Consider the following 22866-nt stretch of genomic DNA (forward strand, 5'->3'; position numbering starts at 1 on the left):
GGCTTCACAGTACTCCATAAGGGAGCTTCCTCTGGTAAGGGGGAAAATCCAACAATAGAAATTACAGCAACGTTCATGGAAGGAGGGTTGAGATAAATAAATATCGGGTTATCAGCTAGTATTAACATAAATGGCCTCTTTTACCCTTCTTTGAACCCAGTGGTCCTCTTTATCCAAAAGGTGGACTTCGCTGCCTTCAAAAGTGAATATAACCTTACAATAACATCAGAGCTAGTCCTTCTGGGGTGTGCTTCGTGTCTGGACTACCTCGCAAGGCTGGTAGGCGACTATTAAATTCGGTTAGTTTCATCCCTTTTGGGGGAGCAGCCAAAAGGACCGCCTTGTAAATTGGGGGTCTCCATTTATCCAGCGACGGCTGAGATAAACTCGCGCGATCCCCCGTCCGAGGTTTCGGAGCCTAGTCCCGGTGGGGAGCCCCTGAAAGCCCCGGTCAGTTTCTCCCTCACGGCCAAAGGCTCGCGGGGCGCTCTTCGCCGCCAACCGCCACTTTCTCCCTCATGAGGAGAGTGGGCGGAGCCTCGCGTGTCTCCCTCGCGGTCTCTCAAACCGCCAACCCCAGAATGGGAGGAGTCTCGAGCGTCTCTCTCTCGCGGTCCCTCAAACCGCCACACCCCCAGGAGGAGAATGGGCGGAGTCTCGTTTGTTTGCCTCGCGGTCCCTCAAACCGCCAGCCATCTGGAGAATGGGCGGAGTCTCGTGTCTTTGGCTCGCGGTCCCTCAAACCGCCTTCCCCGAGGGGAATGGACGGAGCCTCGTGCGCCTCCCTCGCGGTGGCTTTTACGACAAAAGGCCCTGAAGCATCGTCGCCGTCTTTGGCGAAAGCGCGGCTCCCGCTTTTACGGCGCTTTTCGACGCTTTACGGCGGGGGCAAAATGGCGGTAGCGTCGCCCTTCAGCGGCGTTCTGCAGCTGACTGACCTGGACGATTTCATCGGCCCCTCGCAGGTGGGCGCCAGGCCGGGCTCCGCTTCCCTTGACCGAAGCGGCGCTCGCGGGCTTTATCTGTAGCCCCGTCAGGTGGGCGAGTGTCGCTTGCAGAGGCCGAAGGGATCCAGCCTGTCTGGTTCTCCCTCGGCCTAAGTGAGGACGGGTTCCCTCACACCTTCGCTGCGGTTGGCCTCCGGGTTTCCCTCTCTAGGAAGAGAGGAAGCGGCCTCACTTCAAATGGCTCCTTTCTCTGCCAGCTGTGACAACGGTAGTCAGTTTGGGTGCCTTGAAAAAGGATCTGGGCGGTATAACAATGGCTGTTGACGGCCCTCTTGTCCGCTTGGCATCGGGCCCGCAAAGCCGCTCTCGCCCTCCCCTCCGGCCTCCGAACATAGAATAACAGAGTTGGAAGGGACCTTGGAGGTCATCTAGTCCAACCCCCTACCCCCCCGCCCAAGCAGGAGACCCTACACTATTTTTGACAGGGCAGTCCAGCCTCTTCTTGAAATCTTCCAGGGATGAAGCTCCCACAACTTCTATTCCATTGGTTGATTGTTCCTCCTTGTCAGAAAGTTCCGCCTTATTTCCAGGTGGAATCTCTCCTCCTTCAATTTCCATCCCTTATTCCTTGTCCGACCTTTCAGTGCTTTGGAAAATAGTTTTGACCCCCTTGTCATTGTAGGAACCTCTCAAATATTGGGACATTGCTATCATGTCATTGTTAGTCCTTCTTTTCATTAAACTAGACATAGCCAATTCCTGCAATCGTTCATCGTATGTTTTATTCTCCAGTTCCCTCATCATCTTTGTTATTTTCTGCATTCTTTCCAGAGTCCCAATATCGTTTTTTTATAATATGTTGACCAAAACTGGATGAAGCATTCCAAGTGTGGTCTTACTAAGGTTTCATCTGAAATTACTCCTGTATCAAGACTAAATCATTCCACTGATTAATTGTTCTAACTGTCAGGAAATTTCTTCTTAGTTCCAGGTTGAATCTCTCGATCAGTTTCTACTCTTTGCTTCTTGCCCTGCCCTCAGGTGCTTTGGAAATGTGTTTCTCCTCTCTTTGTGGCAGAATCTCAAATATTGGAAGACTGCTATCCTTCCTAGTCTTTCTCTTCACTAGACTAACCATGCCCAGTTCCTGCAACTGTTCTTTATATGTTTTAGTCTTTGGGCTCCTAATCAGCTTTGTTGTTGTTTACAAATTATCCTCTTGTAAAAGTTTTATGTGTGTTCCACTTTGTTCTTACCTCTGTACTTTTATTTAGATAATTCTTTAAACATTTCAATTCTTTTTTTATAGTCCTTAATTCTTTTTGAGTCCCATTTAACCTCCATCTCTAAATTCTAGTTTCTCCCTTATATGTCAATGTCACTGGATTATAACGTGAGATCATTTTTGTTACTACCTTTGTTTTTACTAATACGGCTAATTTCTCAGAAATCCAAAACGTATCTAATCTTTAAAAGGATCTGTGTCTTTCAGAAAAGTATGTATGTTCTTTAGCATTTCCATTTACATGTTTCCATATATTTATGAGCTCAAATTTCTCTGTCATTTCAAAACATATTTTTGATGGTTTATTTTGCAGTTTATCTTGCATTAATTTGATGCAGAAAACAGTTTTTTAAACTAATTCTGGAGAAATTATTCCAATTTCCCAAGAGAAACCAAGTTTCATGTTAAATCTATTTATTTTTTCCATGTCCTTTAAAGAATATATATTTGTTTTCATTAGATATTATATTCCGATTATTATGATTTTATTCTCATTTGATTTCTACACCTACATATCAAGATAATCATTTTCAACCGCACAGTAGTTGTAATTTATATATGGGTTTATATATAAAACAACTCACTTTTTCTTCATTGATCCTGAGGATATAAATTCTTGCCCCAAATTTTTGTAAAGCAAATGTTTTACAATTTTTTTTTCTTATACAGGTTTACTGTAAGCAAATTACATCTTGTTTCATTTTCTCTTTTGCTGCACATTGGCTTCATTTGTTTTCCATGTTAGACATCTTAAGTTTCATAGCTACATTTTAAGCTTGGAAAAGTTGATGCCTGTGGAACCCAATATAGTAGACTCAGAAAACTTCAGAGGCCAGGGGATGAATATGAATATTGCCAGCCAGATCAAAGTTAGCAATATTTATGATTCACCAAGGAAGCTTAGTTTAAGTTAATCTTTATTAATTCCACATATTTTTATATTTATGATTTGTTTTTGTTATAAATGTTTGTTGACTTGTTGGATAATTTGATTGTGTGATTTCCCTTTCAGGAATGTATAAAACCAATCAAAGTTGACAAGCCTGGAAAAGCAGCAGCTAGGATTCGTATTGAAGATGATGGAACTTATTTTCAAGTTGGCCAGGTAAAGTTTTTCTTTCCCCTGTCTATGTTTTAGGAACAAGCTTTTTTCCCAACATTTTTTCTAACTCTTCCATTTTTTTCCAACTCTGCAATGGAGTTTTTGTTGGGCTGGAAGGCGCTCTAGATTTGAGGACCAGCAATTGATGTGGGTCATTTTTGTCATAATCAGAAACTTAGTTTTTGCTGTGAAACTCAGAAATTTTGACAACAGATTACTGTTTTCAAGGATATAGTCTAGGACAAATCTGTGGAGCAGACAAAAAGAAATCTCTATTGCCTTTGATAGTGGAAACCCTGTAACACAAGTGGGAAGTGAACAGGTAGTCCTTGACTTAGGACCACAGTTGAGCCCAAAGTGAGACTTGATTAAGTGAGTTTTGCCCCATTTCACAACTTTTCTTGCCACAGCTGTTAAGTGAATCATTGCCTTTTTTAAGTTAGTAATATGGATGTTAAGTGAATCTGACTTCTCCATTGACTTTGCTTATCAGAAGTTCACAAAAAGGGATCACATGATCTTGGGACACTGCAATTGTCATAAATATAAATCAGTTGACAAGTGTCTGAATTTGTGACCACAGGGATGCTGCAATGTGTGAAAAACAACCATAAGTCACTTGTTTCCGAAGAGAAGGCGTGGGAGGAGTAACAGTTGGGTATTAACCCAGCCCTCTTGCCTATAGGAGACTGAGGTAATCTTTTGAAACCACACCTACGGACCTCCTCTGACTTCCCCAGCTTAACCTCAGTCTATGGCCTGAAATGAGTGTTTCTCTGACTCTCCCTTCTCTTCGAAGACTTGGGAGTTTTTTCTGCAGGATCCTTAGCAGCGATTACATCAGCATCAAGGAATTAATTCACACCACTAGAAGATTTCTCACCTCTCCTCTACTGTGCTCAGCGCTGCTGGGGAAAGCCTCGTCGCTGCCCAGTGTGTGCGCGTGCGCCCCGTGCGACCGGCTGGTCGCGTAAGAAGGGGAGGAAGCCTCCGCCCGGCAGGGATGATCAGAGCGGCTTCGAGGCTTCTGGTAAGCAGCAGAGGGACCTGCAAGGCCTGAAGATCGGCCCTACGATCCCCAGCAACAGGAGATCGGTCCGCAGGTCGGCGGTCGCCATCTTAGGTCCGGTCGCCATTTTGGAGCACGTGAGCTGAGCGCGTGATCAGCGTTCCCTACGGATGCCGAAAGCGCTCAAAAAGGCACCAGGAAGCCGGAAGAGGCTTTGTTTAGGCTCTACCCTGCCGGTGATCCGGGGGGTATTCCCAGGCTGTGCCTGCCGGCAACTGAAGCCGCAATCCAGCGGCAGAGGAACAAAGGAGCGGACTCGAGCCTCGGGGGAAAAGATCTGCCCTCACAGCCGGCTGCAAGGAGGAGGAGGTTTGGTGAGCACCTAACTGTAAGTAATGGCGGAGGTGACTAGAAGCAGGGATGCCAGGCCCAGAGCCTCAGGGGGTGCGGACCCGGACGAGGGGACCTCCAGGGGCACTTCACCGGTTCCCAGGGGGAGATCCCCAGTGAGGAGGGACAAGGCCAGGGCCCCCAAGAAGGCGGCCCCTAGGAAGGAGGCCAGGGCGACCAGGGCCTCGGCCAGGGAGTTCAGGGCAACCATCAGCCCTTCCCCCTCCAGATCACGATCTCCCCGCAGGCCTCCAGCCCGGGTTGAGGCCCAGGCAGCATCTCCAGCTTCTCCAAGAGGCTCCCACAGGGGGCACAGCTCCCTATCGCCCCCCCCCCCCTTTCGCCTGCTCCCCCAGCGGAGTCGAGAGCGGATCCCTTTGGGTGCAGGGCCAACAGTCCAGCCAGGCCCCGCTTGGCTCCCCTATCCCCTGACCCCAGAGAGTACCCCCAGCCTCCAGAGCTCCAGCCTGCCCTGCCTGATCTCTCCAGCGGTTTCCAGGACATGCTAGCCAGGGCTCTGGCCCAGGTTATGGCCTCTAGCTTAGGCCAGCAACCGCAGACCTCCAGGAGCAGGGCCCCACAGGAGCCTGCCAGGGCCCCTCAGGGACGCTCCAGCACTTCAGCAGCCAGGGAAGTCAGGTGTCCCTCCCCATCCACAGCTAGTGAGGCTTCCGACCTGGAGGAGGGGGAATTGAAAGACGTAGGGTTCTCAGAGGATGAGGATCCCCAGGTAGAGGATGATTCCCCATCCTTATTCAGTTCCTTGCTTCACAAGGCAGTTGCCGCAGCGGATTTGGATCCCCCTCCGGATCCTAAACCAGTAGCTGAGTCTTCTGGCAAGGGTAAGAGTAAGAAGAAAAAGGGTCCTTTTCATAGGCCCCCCGTGACTAAGGAGGAGATCCCCATGCCAGAGATGTTCATGGAGGTACTCAAGTCGCAGTGGGTAAAGCCAGGGTCTTTCCCCACCCCAGGGGGAAATGAGAGAAAATTTTACAATCTTAATCAGGCTTTTGCCCAAGCTCTCCAGGTTCCTGAAGTGGACAATCCGGTGGCCACCCTGGCATCTGCCTCAACGGTTGTCGCAGGGGACACTGCCAACTGCCTCAAGCCTGAGGACAAGAAGGCAGACATCGTCCTGCGCAAAATGTTCCAGGCTATCACCTGGGCCATCAGGGTGGCCGCCTCTGCTTCCTTCTTTAACAGGTCCACGGTCCTATGGTTGGAGCAGCTGAGGGACAGGACTCCGGCCTCAGAGGTTCGCCTGTTGCAGGACATATCCAAGATGCTGGCGGCAACGCAGTTCTCAGCGGACCACCCGACGGGGACAACCAGAGCCAGAGGTACCAGAACCCTAGGTTCCATAGGCAGGGGGATAGACAATTCCAGAGAGACAGATTTAGGGGCCAGCAGCAAGGCAAACGGCCCTTTCGAGGAGGAGGCGGTCGCCCCTTCTGCAGATTCAAGTGATCCGGCCCCAGATCACCCCATCGGCGGTCGCCTCTCCCTGTTCACGGATGCCTGGGAACGTATCACCTCGGATGAGTGGGTACTCCACACTGTAAGGCTCGGGCTACACCTGGAGTTTCGTTCTCTCCCCCCCAGTAGGTTCCGCCCTTCGCCTCCTCCACAGACCCGACCAAGCGGGCCCTTAAGGCGAAAGCCATTAAACATCTTCTGGGCATCAGGGCCATTGAAGGAGTCCCAGTGGGGGAGGAGGGCTCCGGGTTCTATTCGAACCTCTTCTTAGTCCCCAAGAGCTCAGGGGGATGGAGAGCCATCCTGGACCTTAAGCTCCTGAACTCCAGGGTGGTATACTGCAAATTTAAGATGGCCTCCCTGAAGTCCATCCTGGAGGGCATCCGTCTGGGCGATTTCCTAGCCTCTATCGACCTCACAGAGGCATACCTACACATCAGGATCGCCCCGGAACACCGTAAATTCCTCAGGTTTTCTCACGAAGGGAAACACTACCAATACAGGGCCCTTCCCTTTGGGCTGGCCTCAGCCCCCAGAACATTCACCAAGGTGCTAGCAGCAGCTGCGGGCCACCTACGCTCCCTCCCAGTCCGTTTGTTCTGCTATTTAGACGACATCCTTGTCTTAGCCAGGTCGCCTGACTTGGCTGAACGGAACCTGGGAATCACCATTGACACTCTTAGGGCCCTGGGCTTCTCCATTAACCTGGAGAAGAGTCACCTGGTACCATCCACCAGACTCTTTCACCTAGGGTCCATCATCGATTCGGTGGCTGGGGAGGTTTTTCTGTCCCAAGATCGCAAGGACAGCATCGTTAAAATGATCCATGAGGTTCGCAAGTTACGCTCTGTCCCTGTAGTTCTTCTTTCCAGGCTCCTGGGGAAGTTCATCTCGTGCATAGGGATCATGCCGTGGGCTCGACTACACGCCAGGGAGCTCCAGTGGTTCCTGCTGCCTCACCAGAGAGCCGGGACGAGCGACGCTACCTTCAGGGTCAGAGTGTCACCCCAGGTGCTGCTATCCCTCCGTTGGTGGCTGTCCCCAGCCTTGAGCAGGGGTTGCCTCTTCAGAGAACCGACGAGAAGGACCCTCACCACAGACGCAAGTCTCTTCGGCTGGGGGGCCCACCTGGAGAACCAGATCACCCAGGGCCGCTGGATTCCAATAGATCTACGAAACAACATCAACTGGTTGGAGCTCAGAGCCATCCACCTGGTGCTTCGCCACTTCAAGGACACGATATCTGGACATCACATCCTAGTCCTGACCGAAAACGTAGCGGCCAAGGCCCATGTGAACAGACAGGGCGGCACCCACTCCAAGGCCCTTCGCGACGAGGCCCTGCAACTGTGGAACTGGGCAGAGAGACACCTACAGTCCATCAAAGCCGAGCACATATCCGGAACAGAAAATCATCAGGCAGACTGGCTCAGCAGGGAGACGGTCGACAACGGAGAGTGGCAACTCCGTCCCTCAATCTTCCGTCAGATCTGCAGGAGGTTCGGACATCCGACGGTGGACCTCTTCGCAACCCCGCAAAACGCCCAGCTGCCAGAGTTTGTATCGAGGTTTCCGACCAAGGGAGCCATGGACACGGACGCCCTTCGATGCAGATGGCCACCAGGTCTTCTCTATGCCTTTCCCCCCCTTCCCCTCATTCCCGGGGTCCTGAGGAGGGTGGTGGCGGAGGGAGCAGATGATGATCTGTCCACAGCTCCCCACTGGAGGATTCCAGCGGGGGAGGTGGTCCTGCACCAGGGATCTCTGGAGCACCCGGACCCGGAGTGGCTTCATCTGACTGTCTGGCGATTGAGCAGGAACAATTAAGGGAGGCCCAATATTCCGATAGTGTCATCAGGACGGTAGAGGCATCCAGGAGACAGTCCACCACACGCATCTACAACGCCTCCTGTGTGGCCTTTGCGGACTGGTGCCGAGCTAAGGGTCTCCACCCAGCTTAGGCGACAGGTCTCCGCTCTGTCCACAGTGCTGGGGGGGGGGGTGAATGCTCCTCCCTTGTCCCAGCATCCGGTGTTAAAACGCTTCCTCAAAGGGGCGGCGAATCTGAAACCCTCAGTGGTCCATCGATTCCCCACCTGGGACCTTCCCACGGTTCTCCAGGCCCTCACGGAAGCACCGTTTGAGCCTCTGAGGGAGGTTTCCTTCCAGCTCCTAACCCTCAAGGTCGTCTTCCTGGTCGCCATCACCTCGGCCAGGAGAGTTTCCGAGATCAACGCCCTCTCCAACAGAGCGGACCTCTGTACCTTCTTAGATAACCGGGTCATCCTCAGGCTGGACTCCGCCTTCATGTCCAAGGTTAACTCCCCCTTTCACAGGGCTCTAGAAATTATTCTCCCGGACTTCTGTCCCCATCCCTCCGGTGAGAGGGAGAAATCCTGGCACAAGCTGGATGTCAGAAGGGCCTTGCGCATATACCTGAAGCGCACGGCCCCCTTTAGGCATTCGGAGGCCCTCTTTGTGTCTTACCAACCTTCCTCCCGGGGAGCTAAGGTCTCTCTGGCCACCATCAGCAGATGGATTAGAGCAGCCATCTCACAGGCCTACAGGGCACAAGGACTCCAGGTCCCAGAGGGCATCACAGCACATTCCACGAGAAGTGCAGCCACCTCAGCAGCCTGGTCCACCCAGGCCCCCATAGAGGAGATCTGCCGGGCGGCCGCCTGGGCCTCCCCTTCTCCCTTCATTAAGCATTACAGACTTGACGCATACGCCTCTGCGGAGGCTGCCTTCGGCAGGAGGGTACTACAGGGAGTCCTGGACTCTCCAGGGGACTCAGGCCCATCTAATCTCTCCCAGGACATCTAGCTTTGGTATGTCCCAACTGTTACTCCTCCCACGCCTTCTCTTCGGAAACTGGCAGTTGGACTTACCTGAACTGCATGTTTAGAAGAAAGGCGTGGGAGGAGTCACTTCCCTCCCGTCCTGGGCGCCCCACGTCTAGGGGGGCCTGAGCGTGTCCAGGTTCAGCTATAACGGTTAGGAAGGATATGTGTTGGCTGTTCTTGTTTGTCCTTCCTTTCAGATGCTGCTACGATCCATCGGTTAATCTGGGGAAGTCAGAGGAGGTCCGTAGGTGTGGCTTCAAAAGATTACCTCAGTCTCCTATAGGCAAGAGGGCTGGGTTAATACCCAACTGTTACTCCTCCCACGCCTTTCTTCTAAACATGCAGTTCAGGTAAGTCCAACTGCCATTTTCAGTGCTGTTGTAACTTTGAACAGACACTAAATAAGCTGTTATAAGTCGAGTGCTACCTGTACCTGGGGTGTGTGTGTGTCCAAAAGATCAAGATGGTAGCCACACAACCATGCTGTATGTAAGAAAGGGGTGAAGCTTTGTTTGTGTGGCTACATCTATCATCCTGGCCTTTTGACCTTCCCTGTGGATGCCCATCACAATTACTTTTTTCAGGATGCTGACAGCAGTCCATTCGATGGCTTCCTTCCTAGGACGGTGGGCCACAAAAACTGGAAAAGGCCAAGATTACTCTTAATGACTGCTTGGCTTGCAGTGGTTGCATCACGTCAGCAGAGAGCGTCCTAATCACTCAGCAGAGCCACGAAGAGCTCTACAAAGTGTTACATGCCAATAAGGTAAGTGATTTAAACAGGGAGCTGTGCTTTAATGGCCTCCAGCTCTCTTTTTCTATTACCTTTTTAATCATTATCTACCTTGAATATTGGGGGGAAGGGAGAAAGAGAGAAGGGATGTGTTCATCAGCAGTCAATCTTTAATATTAATTTTAGCTCCTCTAGTGAAGAGGTATGTTTTAATATATATAAAAATGGCTGTGTGTGTGTGTGTGTGTGTGTGTGTGTATGTTCCAGCGTAAGTCTGAGCAATTTCAACCAAACCTACAGATGACTTACTCTCTGGAAACAAATACTGTGGGGGTAAGACACCCCTAATATCCCTCGGTGTGTGTGTTCTATTAAGATACAGCCTGTTGTGCCTTAAAATGGCTTCTACCATACTGCGATAAAATGGCTTCTACTATACAGCACAGTGGAGTTGCCATGATAACGGCTTCACAGTACACCACAAGGGGACTTCCTCTGGTAAGGGGGGAAATCCAACATTAGAAATTATGTTTGGTCCGGACATTTTCAACAAGGCTTTGATTATTTTTAAGCATACCAAATGATCATGGATCAGCTAGCAAAACAACAACGTGGTATCACTTTCCTTGACGCTTTTGAGGGCACAGGGAAAACATTTGTAACTAATTTAATTGTCGTCAAAATCAGACCTTCTCCTGTCTAATGCAGGATCAGGATAAATAAATACTCGGGCAACACCGGCTTATCAGCTAGTTAGATAATAAACACATTGAAATAATTCACCTGCCTTAATGTTATATAAATATCAGTGTGCTAGGTCAGTGGAGAGTTATGGTTGTTTTCTTCTTTTTTGAACTAAAAGGCATCCAATTCTCCCAAGAAGTTGGTGGTGGTGTCTGTATCTCCCCAATCCAGAGCTTCTTTAGCTGCAAGATTCGGAATGACTCCTTTAGACACAGCTAAGAAGCTGACATCCTTCTTTAAGAATTTAGGTGAGTAGTATTTGATTTGAAAATGGTGCTAAGAGATTTGCATGTAAAGTCTTCAGTGGCATCTCTCGTCCAGTTTGCTTCTTAAAATTCTCAAAAGGGATGCTGAGCTAATCCCAGGAAATTAATCCAAATCAGTCATTTGTGTGTCACACCTAAGCAGCATTGAAGACAGAAATATTGAAAATGTGAGAAAATAAAACAAATTTGAAATATATGCATTGGCATCTATATAAGCGGACATATTTAAATGGGGGTAAAATGTGTTTCCTCATCTTATACCAATTATAATAATTCAATCATTATTGTCACCCACAAGCATGGAAACTAGCCTACAAAATATTTCAATCATATTTCTGGGAAGTTGTGAAGAATTCTGGATTATGCTGTTCTAAAATACTTGCAGAGAAATTGAACAGGGCGGCTATAAGAATAAACCCCCTTCTTGCACTTAGGTGGAAATCATCAAGCACACAGTGTAAATGAAAAAGTAATCTTATTCAGTCTCTACTCTTGTATTCAGTTATTGTACTTTCCCAATGCTTTCCAAATCTAATACTTTAATTTGCACTCAATTTGTGGGGAGGCTGGGAAAAAATGGAAGAGAGATCAGATTTGAAAATTCAAGCAACACAAGGTGAATCTGATGGCAGTTGCTTATAAATAGCAACTGAGCCTAAGTAGAAGGAAAGAAGCAGCATTAAAAGTATGTAAAGAACTCACTGTAAGTAAGGTTGGAAATTTTTATAGTATCAAAGATTATGCATTTTATTCCAGGCTAGCATTAAAGACGCGGTGGTTCAGTGGCTAAGATGCTGAGCTTGTCGATCAGAAGGTCGGCAGTTCAGCAGTTCGAATCCCTAGCAATGCGTAACAGAGTAAGCTGACATTACTTGTCCCAGCTTCTGCCAACCGAGCAGTTCAAAAGCACGTAAAAAATGCAACTAGAAAAATAGGAACAACCTTTGTTGGGAAGGTAACAGCGTTCCATGTGCCTTCGGCATTGAGTCATGCGGGCCACATGACCACGGAGATGTCTTCGGACAGTGATGGCTCTTCGACTTTGAAACGGAGATGAGCAACGTCCCCTAGAGTCAGGAACGATTAGCACATATGTGCACGGGGAACCTTTACCCATACCTTAGCATTCAAGATGTCTTAATAGAAATCTGTACAGTCCTTTTGGCCAGCTGCATGAGCTAATGAAGTACCAGTCATAGGTCCTGTAAAATGTTGCTGATCGATTGTTGCAGCCTCTTTTTTTCCTGCAGCTGAGTTGACCAAATACCATCCTGAAATTGCACTTCGTTGTAGTATCTATTCAACACTTCTTCTCTTCCTTCTCCTTTATCAGGGGTGCATTTTGTCCTTGATACAACTTTCGCCAGGAACTTCAGTTTGCTGGAGAGCCAGCGGGAGTTTGTGCAGCGTTTCCAGAGACGAGCAGAAGATAAGAAATCTTTGCCCATGTTAGCTGCTGCTTGCCCTGGTGAGTAAATACCACATGGCACCAGAGGGGAGTGAAGACTGAAGCAAGACTCCCCTTGATGTAATGTACTCTAGATTTGACCACCATAACTGGCTCCAAATTTGCACACCACATTATACAAAATTTCAGCAAAACATTTAAAGAAATTCAAAAAGTAATTACAGGTAGTCCTCGACTTATAACTAGTACTGTGTTTCCCCGAAAATACAACAGAGTCTTATACTTTTTTGACCCATGAAATATGGCCTTGGGCTTATTAGATGGGGAGGGCTTATTGTTTTGGGGTTGCCGGGCAGCTGCTCCCTTGCGAGCAGGCTCCCGAAGAGCCGGGCACAGCCTTGGGCGAAGCAGCTATGAGGTGAACATGCTCATGAGCAGCCACCCGGCAAACCCCCTCTCCAGCTGGGCAGAGCTCCATGCACTGACCTAGGGAGTATCCCAAATGTGCCAAGCCGTGGGAGCTGGGGGGCGGGCAGAGCGCCACGTGTCTTGGCGCCTTAGGGATACTCCCTAGGTCAGTGAATGGTGCTCTGCCCGGCTGGAGAGGGCGTTTGCCAGGTGGCTGCTCATGAGCATGGTCACCTCATGGCTGCTTCGCCCCTGAGGCTGTGCCTGGCTCTTTGTGTGCCCGCTCGCAAGGGAGCAGCTGCCCAGCAACTCCCCCCTCCAGCCAGGCAAAATGCCACTCCCCAACCTAGCGGTATCCTGAAGATGCCAAGCAACGTGAGTGCCTTTCTTCCGCCCCGCCCCCTGGCACCTTCGGGATACCATTAGGTCGGTGAGCGGTGCTCTGCCTCACCGGAGGGGGGGGGTGTACAGGGGGCTTATTTTCGGGACAGGAGCTTATATTTTTGCCCACCCGAAAAATGTGGCAAGGCTTTAGTTTCAGGACATGTTGTATTTTCGGGGAAACACGGTAAGTTTGAAGGTATGACGGCTGTTGTAAAGCATGCTACTCCCCCAGACACATGACTGGATTTTAGGCACTACAACTGATTGCAGCATCCTGTGGTCACTTGACTGATTTGCATAGTTTTCTAACCGTTTCTGGCATATTTCGCTGCTTTGCTACACACACACACACACACACACACACACCATGTTTCTAACCGTTTCTGGCATATTTCGCTGCTTTGCTACACACACACACACACACACACACACACACACACACCATGTTTCCCCGAAAATACGATCTGTCCTGAAACTAACTCCTTGCAACATTTTTCGCGTGGGCAAAAATATAAGCCCACCCCCAAAAATAAGTCCCCTGGACACCCCCCCCCCCCCAGCCAGGCAGAGCACCGCTCACCAACCTAGTGGTATCCCGAAGGCACCAAGGTGCGGGAGCCGGGGAGGGGAAAGGCACTTACGTTGCTTGGCGCCTTCGGGATACCGCTAGGTTGGGGAGTGGCGTTCTGCCTGGCCAGAGGGGGGAGTTGCTGGGCGGCTGCTCCCTTGCGAGCAGGCTCCCGAAGAGCCAGGCACAGCCTCGGGCGAAGCAGCCATGTGGTGACCACGCTCATGAGCAGCCGCCTGGCAAACCCCATGTCAGCCTCTGTTTTGCTTGGTATGCTTGCTTGCTATCGGCTTCCATAGGAACGGTGTGTGTGTGTGCATAGTATTGGGGAAGGGAATTATATTGTACTGGAGGAGTCTTGTTCTCACCATCTTCTGCTCATGCTGGTGGCTGATGTTTGGACTTCATCAAGACCAACCGTTCCACATACCAACTTGATGAGGCTTTTTGAAGATGAACCCCACATGACACCTTAGGGAGTTGCAGATTGGACAGTGGGTTGTGGAATTGGGGGGTGGGTGCTGGGTAAACATTTGATATATATATGTTCCCGCCTTTCTGGCTCAGATCTTGCTTTCTTTTTGCTGTTTTTACTTCATATCTAGTAAAAGTACTTTATCTCTATTAAAATGGAGTTGAGGTTTTCCTTTCTTGGATATTGAAGGAGGCATGCTTGACACCCCCTCTCCAACCGGGCAGAGCGCCATTCACTGACCTAGGGGGTATCCCTAAGGTGCCAAGCCATGTGGCGCTCTGCCCATCTCCCAGCTCCCGCGGCTTGGCCCCCTAGGTCAGTGCATGGAGCTCTGCCCGGCTGGAGAGAGGGATTGCGTGAGCACCTGTTCCGCCCCCAGCAAGCATGCCTCCCAGCCTCACCATGCCCCCCAGCCTCACCATGCCCTGGGCCAGCTCTGCCTGCAGGGCACCGCAGCGGCGCTCCGAGCATAACTTCTCCAGCTTCCAAACTCCAAAACTCGGCTGCCGAGTCTTCCAGCAGAGGCTGCTCTAGGAGTGCACTCTATGGTTGTAGGCTGGCTACTGGAAGACTCTCCGTCCGGAAGACTCTCTGTCCAGCTATAGGGAACTATAATTAAGTCTTTAGAGGACTTACTTTTATTTGCATTTTCAGAACCAAGCAGGCAATTTTAAGACTTATGTCCTGCCTAATTTCCATACTGTGAGTGATGGTATGGAAGCTGGGAAAGGCATGGGGCATAATAGATTGAGAGACAGAGTGCAGTCGGTTGGCAGCTTTTTTCACAAATGGCAATTTAGCGGGCGGGGGGGGGGGGAATAACAAGAAGTGTTTCAAATCATGCAAATAGATTGTGCCTTTGTGAACTCACTGTGAAGGAGATTCAGCAATTCCTTTTGCAATTACTCCATTTCTTTATCTCAAAAATAGCATTAAATATACCTTGCCATAATCCAAGTAATTGCTTTTGTTGTCTTGCCCAAGTATTTGGGGCTTGCTACATATTTAGGTGTCTAGTTATATTCAGTTTAATGGATGGGAAAAAGAACTCCTTGTGCAACCCTTAAATTGGGCCAAGGTTCACCTTTGCTACGTAGCTTTCATTGACCCAAAGATAGATAGCAGGATTGGTTTAATTCTTAAAAATGTTTCCCTTACAGGTTGGATCTGTTATGCTGAAAAAACCCACGGGAATTTTATCATCCCATACATCAGTACTACCAGATCACCCCAGCAGATCATGGGAGCCCTGATTAAGGACCACTTTGCCAAACAACAGGTGTTGCTCAAACTTTACTAGCAAGACAGCAGATGTAATGGGGAAGTTTGGAACACTGGAGGCAAAGGACAAATTGGCAAATGTGCTACAAATCTCTGCTGCAGCTCTAACTCAGAGCGTTTGCTCCCTCTGTAAAAACAGGATTTGTTTGTGTGTGTTTGTGTTCCCAAAGGGGCAGCCAGCTGTTTCTTTCCTATTCAACGATCTACCCATAAGGAGTATAGTGGCTTGCATGGTTAGGATGTTGGGTTGGGAATTAGCAAATCCGCGTTTGAGACCCAAGTGCTGCCGTGGGATGGGCCGAGCCCCCGTTCTTTGCTCCGGCTCCTGCTGGGGTCATGAAAGGAGCTCCCAATTGGGCATCCCTTGGTCAACAGCAATGTCACCAGCTAATTCAGTTTATCGAACCGGAAGTGCCTTGGTGCTTCTGCCATGAGTGCAATGCGAGCTACCCATGATGTGATTGCCCCCACTGAGGCACTTAGACTAGCCATTCTGTATATGTTACTCTCCATATTCACAAATCCCCTAGCCATCATTCGGAGAGCAGTAGAAGGGGAAGAGATATAAACACTTGGGAAGGAGAAGGGTGAGACAAATGGTGAATTTCTGATTGCCCAACCACTCAGCCCCCAAATTGGAAGGTCCTTTGTGCTGTGCTATTTGGTTGCATCCCCTATTCTTTTGCCAGCTTCAATGCAATTTCGAAACTCTCTTATTCCAGTGCTTGACACCAGACCAAATCTACCATGCCACTGTGATGCCTTGCTATGACAAAAAGCTAGAAGCTTCCAGGCCAGATTTCTTCATTCAAAAATACCAGACCCGTGAGGTTGACTGTGTGATTACAACAGGTAAAGTGCAGGCCTAACTGATCTTTGAGAGGGAAGGACCCTGCTTCTCCTTCATCAGACCCGTGAATTAATCCTGCTCCGATAGGAATCTTGATAGAGGCCAGGGTCTCATTTGTCACAGGTGGAGAGGGGGAAGCTCCAAATAAGCACTTCAGCCACACAATTGGGGACAAAGAGACAATTCAGACTACTCTCTTGATATATTTACTAGGCTGTGCAAATAACTTAAAAAGTGTAAAACACTTTTATTTTGAATTAGAATCATTTTTTCTGGATTTTTTGAACTCAAAGCAAGATGGGGTTTTGTTGCTCCAAGCATGGCAGATTTGAGACATTTTATAGAATCCTAGTATTTACCATAAGGAGGAATTAGTTATGTATTTTTATACGCCACCTGATCCCAGTGACCTGAGGGGCAGATCCAAGAAACATCATTTCTGCCTCTGACAAGCTTGCAATCTAATGAGTTGTACTTAATTCCAAGATAGAAAGAGGCTGGTGACTGAAGGGAAAGGATTATATTCTCTCAATAGCTACAGCACACACAGGCTAAGGGAGTCAGCTGGTTAAATACCTGACATTATTTTTTCTATCCATAGCCCCCTTTCCCAAATTCCTATCATTTGAGGTCACGCATCATATATTTAATAGTTCCTTTTTCAAAAATGGACTCATACCCAAAAAAACCAGCATAAATCAACTATTGGATCCTTGTACTTTCGTTTAACTTTTTTGCTGTACGTTTCCCCTTGTATGTCAGTGAGACTCACCTGGGATTGCCTTGGAATCCTGTGAAGCTTTTCGTCTTTGTTCTGGGCCAGGGCTTGATCTCTTGGATCTGCTTAATTGTCATATCTCTTTATTTCAGGAGAAGTCTTAAAGCTGCTGGACGAGGAAGGAGTATCCCTTCTTGAAGTGAATCCCATGCCTTTGGATAGCATGTAAGACCCTCCCTGAGAATTCATCTACTTGCCAAGCTGCTGCCTGCTTTCTCCACTTTCTTCTGCAACACATTCAGCGAAAGGAGAGCCACCATGGCCAGGAGAAGGCACGGTGCACCCCCTCCCCCTGGCCATTACAGCTCACTCACAAATATATCCAAATGATCTAACACCCCCACCCCACCCCAAGTGAGCTGGTTTTAGTTTTGTCCTGGCTGGATCCACTTCAATTTAGAATTGCACATTGTTTAAAGGCCAAGTTAGGCTTATGAAAAGTTGTTCAACTCAATTCAAAAGCCTGGCCAAAGTCCAATCACAATTTGGAGCATTTCTCACTAATGAGACAGGCCAGTTTTAGAGATCGGCCACATCTCAAAAGCGACCATGTTTGCCATCTGCCTAGCAATAAGTACCTCAACGCGTCTTCTGCCATTGCAGATGAGGCCGACGGTAGGTTCCAGTGGTTGCGTTTGGCTGCTGTGCTGATCCCCTCTCCTCTGTCTCTACATTGGACTTTGGTTTTACTAAAACACTGCTGGGCATTTGGCGGTATATTTAATGGCAACAGTAGCAATGGCTCAGTGGCTAAGATGCTGAGCTTGTTGATCAGAAAGGTCGGTGGTTCGAATTCCTAGCGCCGCTTAATGGAGTGAGCTCCTGTTACTTGTCCCAGCTTCTGCCAACCTAGCAGCTTGAAAGCATGTAAAAATGCACGTAGAAAAATAGGAACCACTTTGGTGGGAAGGTAACAGCGTTCCGTGCGCCTTCGGCATTGAGTCATGCCAGCCACGTGACCACGGCGACATCTTCGGACAGCTCTTCAGCTTTGAAACGGAGATAAGCACTGCCCCCTAGAATCGGGGACAACAAGCACATATGTGCGAGGGGTACCTTTACCTTTAATGGCAACAGCTAGTTTGGGAATGCTAGCAGGAAGGCCCGGGGCTGAAGACTAAACTGAGAAGTAGAAATAAAAATATCCTGAAAGAAGGCAGCAGAAATGAATTTCCGTATCGTGTCCAAGAATACTCGGAGTCACTCGGGCCCTGTGGGTGGTAGCCCTTAGCCAGTCTTGGCTGGTCTTGGGAAAACCCCATGATTGTTAGCTAGAGAGGGAAGTCAGAAAAGGAAGCTACATGGATGAAGCTACCAGGAGTTGACAGCTTGACTTTGTGGCATTTGTCCCCCTTCCCCCCCCTCCTCGCTGTAGGTTTGGCAACTGTTTGGAAGATCAGCTCTTGGGCCATCCTGGAGGTGGCTCTGGGGGATATTTGGAGCACATATTCAAATATGCAGCCAAGGAGCTTTTTGGCATTCCAGTTAAGGAGCTTCAGTACAAGACCCTGAAGTAAGGAGCTCAACTTCCTTCCTAGCCCTCCCGCCCCACCCTCCTCTTGTTCTAAATTTTGGGGGTAAAAACTGTCTGTACATTGATCCCCCCCCCCACTTTTTTGAAGCTTCATGAAATAACTTGTGAGGGGCAGTTTGTTAAGATCAGCCTTTTTCTACCTTGCAACAGGGAGAATCACCTAATGCTTCTGCATAGTGTTTTTTTTAAAGAGGAACAACTTTGCCCAAGCCTAGGAGGAAAAAGTTTGGTCTTTATTACCAGTGCTCTTTCCATCACTGTCTGGTCCCACTGGGGCTTTCACCCCTTCTATATAAGCTACCCCCCAAGAAAAAGGCTGTTAAACCCTTAGATCGAATAGCTGCTGCCTGCAAGTGCTTGAATCTTGCCAGTGCAGTCCCAAAATAAATGTCAGGAATTGCTTGATTCTGCAATTCACCTCCAAACAGATTTTCCTTTGGAAGCTGCTTTTTTTCAAAAGGCGTGGAGTTTGTTTTTCCTTGAAGACGTTTCATTTCTCATCCATGAAGCTTCTTTAGTTCTTCAGTGAGAACTAAAGAAACTTTTTGGATGAGAAGCGAAACGCCTTCAAGGAAAAACAGAAACTCCAGTTGCCTTTTGCAGAAAAAAAAGAGCATCTTTTGGGACAACCGTGACCTGGTTGACTGAGAATCTCCATAGACTTTGGAGGATAAATTTCTTATTTTCCCCCAATCTGTGACGCAGCTGAAGCCTAACTTGCTTTCTCCTCACGAGCCTGGAGGAAAAGCTACAGTTTGGCTGTCAATCCTCTATGCTCTCTAATGTTCATCCACTCAGAAACAAGGATTTTCAAGAGGTGACGCTGGAGAAGGATGGCCAGACCCTCCTGCACTTTGCCTTGGCCTATGGATTTCGGAACATCCAAAACTTTGTGCAGAAACTGAAACGCGGAAAGCTGCCCTACCATTACCTGGAGGTGATGGCTTGTCCCTCAGGTGAGGATGCCTACAGGTTTGAGTTGGCAAATGGCTGGAAGGGAAGAGACAAATGTTTGATCCAGAACTCCCTGGGACGTTTTCAGGAATTCTTTCAAGAGGGGGAATGGTAGGCTAGTGAGGGCTGCATAGGTACCATTGCGGCCTGCTACGTTTCCCTGGCCAATAGGACACTGAAGGATGCAAAGAAAAGGCAGGCTGCCAGCCTATGTTTTGTTCCCAAGAATTCCTTTGGTTTACAAAATACCGTATTTTTCAGAGTATAAGATGCAACGAGGTTTTGAACAGAAATTTTTTTAAAAAAAATTTTGCACTCTGCAAACCTCCGAAAAACTGCCCGTGTTTTGCAAAAATGGGTCCAGTTTTCCCTCCAAAAAAAGCATGAATAGCCTTTAGGGGGCTTGCAAAGTGCTTCTAAGTGGATGGGGAGGCCAAAAACGAGCAAATAACAGCCCATTTTTCACAAAAACGGGCCCGTTCATAAAAAAAAGGGCATGGATAGCCTTTCGGAAGCTTATAGAATGCTCCTGGGGGCTGAGAGGTTAAAATTGAGCAAAAAATGGGCCATTTTCCACTCATTTCTGCCCTTCCCAGCCCCCAGGAGCACTCTGGAAGCCTCCTAAAGACTATGCACGACCATTTTGGTGAAGGGGCAAGTTTTGGGAGGCAAAAAATGTTGTATTCAGTGTATAAGACGCGCCCAGATTTTCAGCTTTTTTTAAGGGAAAAAGGTGCATCTTATATTCCGAAAAATACGGAAACTTACTTAGAAAATGAAATTGATGGGCATTTTGGTATTTTAGAATTTGGTTTAGATCAGTGATGGCAAACTTTTTTCTTGTGGCATGGCAAAATTGTCTGTGCACGCGCGTACCCACCCCAATTCAATCCTTTCCGCCCACCTGCGCATGCACATGTGACCCCCCCTCCCCATGCATGCACGCACAACCCCTTCCCAAACTCCGGAGGCTTTCCTGAAGCCTGGGGAGGGAGAAAATGGCCTCTCCCGGCCCTCCAGAAGGCCAAAAACCAGCTGGCACGCTGGAGCTAACTGCTAGTGTGCCAGCAAATATGGCTCCGCATGCCACCTGTGGAATGGGTGCCATAGGTTTGCCATCACGGGTTTAGATGATTACCATCGACTCCAATCAACCCAGATAAGTAGGAGTCATAGACAGTGTCCTACATATCCACATTTTGTGAGTAGTTCATCCCTTCCCTTTTCCGTTGTATACCCAGAATAGCTCCATACAGGTAGTTCTGGACCTACAACACTTCCTTTAGTACAGGGTGAGCAACCTATGCGGCTCTGGAGCCGCATGTGGCTCTTTCTTCCCTCTGCTAAAACTCTGTGGCCAGTCGGCGCCACAGTTTTGAGAGGAGCTGCTGGTTGGGGCGGGGAAGTACAGTGCGCCTGGAGGAGACACTCATGCAAGGGGCGGGTTTTCCAGTCGGTTCCACAATAGATGGGGCTTTCGGTTAGAGCAGGTAGAGGAAAAAGGATGCCGCTCTAGGAACTCACTCTATGGTGGGGGAACTGGACTTCCGGTTGGCTCCAGAATTGAATGGGGGGCTTCTGGTTAGGACCTTTGTGGCTCTTTAAGTGTTACCGACCCCTACTTTAGTGAGTGTTACAAAGTTACTGAAAAAAGTGACATGACAATTTTTCACAGGTATGACCTCTGCAGCATCCCCATGATCACGTGATCAAAATTCAGATGCTTGGCAACTGAGTCATTTATGACGGTCGCAATGTCCCGGGGTCACTTGATCCCCTTTTGTGACCTTCTGACAAGCAAAGTCAATGGGGAAGCCAGGTTCCCTTAACAACTTTGTTACTTTTATCAACTGAAGCCATTCACTTAACAACGGAGGCAAAAAAGGTCATAAAATGGGCCAGAGCTCACTTAACAGATGTCTCACTTAATAAATTTTGGGCTCAATTATGGTCGTGGATTACCTATGTTTCCAACTTAACGGCAACAGTGCCAAAAATCCAACCTCTGGCCCACCCCCTCAAGTTAGCAACTCCCAGTTTAAGCTAAACGTTCTTTCACGTCTCCTGCCTTCAGCTGTAAATCCTTATTTTCCAGGGTGCTTAAATGGAGGGGGACAGATCAGAGCGGAAGGGGAATCCAGCAAGGACCTGCTCCATCATGTGGAGAGACTCTATGAAATGGCCCAGCCGGAAGACCCCGAGATGAACAAAGCCGTCAGTGACCTCTATGACCAGTGGCTTGGTGGCCCCACTTCTCCACAGGCTCAAGATCATCTCCATACACAATACCACGCTGTGGAGAAAGGCAGCACCAGCTTTAATATTAAGTGGTAAATTGGCTCAGCTCGTGTAACGTAATACACGGGTCCCCAACACCCAGGTCGTGGCCCACAAGCAGGCTGTGGCCTATTCACAACCACGGTTGGGTGAGTGGTGGACTGCACACGTGTAGCTTGACTCGCACAAGCGGCGAGCAGCCAGCATGCACGCATGAGCAGCTTGCAATCAAGCTGTCAGCCCACTGCTTGTGCAGCCTGGTTCACCACCACCACCACCCCAAAATCGGAGCTATCAAGTTGCAAAAGTTGGGGACCGCTTGATGTAGCACATCCCTTATTGCTGCAGACAAAGCTGAAAGTTTCATTTTTAAAAGAATGGTATCAAAGATTTATATTTGAATTCTCAAAAATGATAAGGTGAAGCCTTGGCTTCACAGCAGACGAAATCCGTGCCCTCCACTGGATTTCTTAACCTCATCAGATCTTTGAGGCAGTAAATTGGACTTGTTAGTTTATGCTTTCAACAGCTTCGCCCCTTTTTTCCCCTACTCCCACAAAGTTAGAATTTATGCAAGGAGCTCTTCTGAATAATTGCAGGAGAGCAAAATGGAACCAGGCTGAATTTGGCATTTGAGGAGAAGGGACCAAATTTTTTTTTTAAAAGGAAATAATTTGGAACTCTGTGAGGCTTATGGAGAGAAAAAAAAAGTGGATGGGTGGGGCATTGAGTAGCACCATTCTGGCTTCCCCTCCGGTTATGTGGCACAAAGTGGAGCATTTGCAGCCTTCCCTTGTCCAAGTCCACATGCAACATAAGGAGGGGAAACAGAAATGCAGACTCCCACTCTGTTGAGGTATATATCACACAGGCGGTGTATGTGAACACTCAACAACCATCAATAAAATAAGAAATTGATCACAGAACATAGAATCAGTTTTCCATGTTGTCTCTTCTATAAGGCCTGCCCCAAATTTGCCTACCATGTAAATCCCCCCCCCCCAAATAACTCAAATGAGAAAGGTGCAGTACAATGGAATTGTTGCACTGTTTCAGCCTGCCTGTTCTGACCTAGGCTTTCCCAGCAGGACAAAGTCAAGTCCTTGTCCCTTTTTATTTAATTTACAATGAATTCCTCTCTAGCAAAGTCT

The 22866-nt window shown here is 48.4% G+C and overlaps 1 protein-coding gene across 2 annotated transcripts; it reads left to right on the forward strand.

Annotated features, from left to right (window-relative positions):
* The first annotated feature begins 696 nt into the window (after window positions 1-696).
* Window positions 697-22648, forward strand: CIAO3 (cytosolic iron-sulfur assembly component 3). Of its 2 annotated transcripts, XM_032230245.1 has the most exons (11): window positions 700-965; window positions 3245-3337; window positions 9678-9821; window positions 10651-10780; window positions 12132-12266; window positions 15202-15320; window positions 16045-16174; window positions 17043-17115; window positions 18326-18463; window positions 19283-19440; window positions 21534-22648. In XM_032230245.1, the coding sequence occupies exons 1-11, from the start codon at window positions 762-764 to the stop codon at window positions 21770-21772; spliced, it is 1563 nt and encodes a 520-aa protein (XP_032086136.1). In that variant the 5' UTR covers window positions 700-761; the 3' UTR covers window positions 21773-22648. The 2 variants fall into 2 exon arrangements, with proteins under 2 accessions (XP_032086137.1, XP_032086136.1); XM_032230246.1 differs by lacking the exon at window positions 18326-18463 and having other exon boundaries at window positions 697-965.
* The last annotated feature ends 218 nt before the right edge of the window (window positions 22649-22866 follow it).

The sequence above is a fragment of the Thamnophis elegans genome, chromosome 14 (assembly GCF_009769535.1).
Source record: "Thamnophis elegans isolate rThaEle1 chromosome 14, rThaEle1.pri, whole genome shotgun sequence".
In the NCBI taxonomy this organism is placed as follows: Eukaryota; Metazoa; Chordata; class Lepidosauria; order Squamata; family Colubridae; genus Thamnophis; species Thamnophis elegans.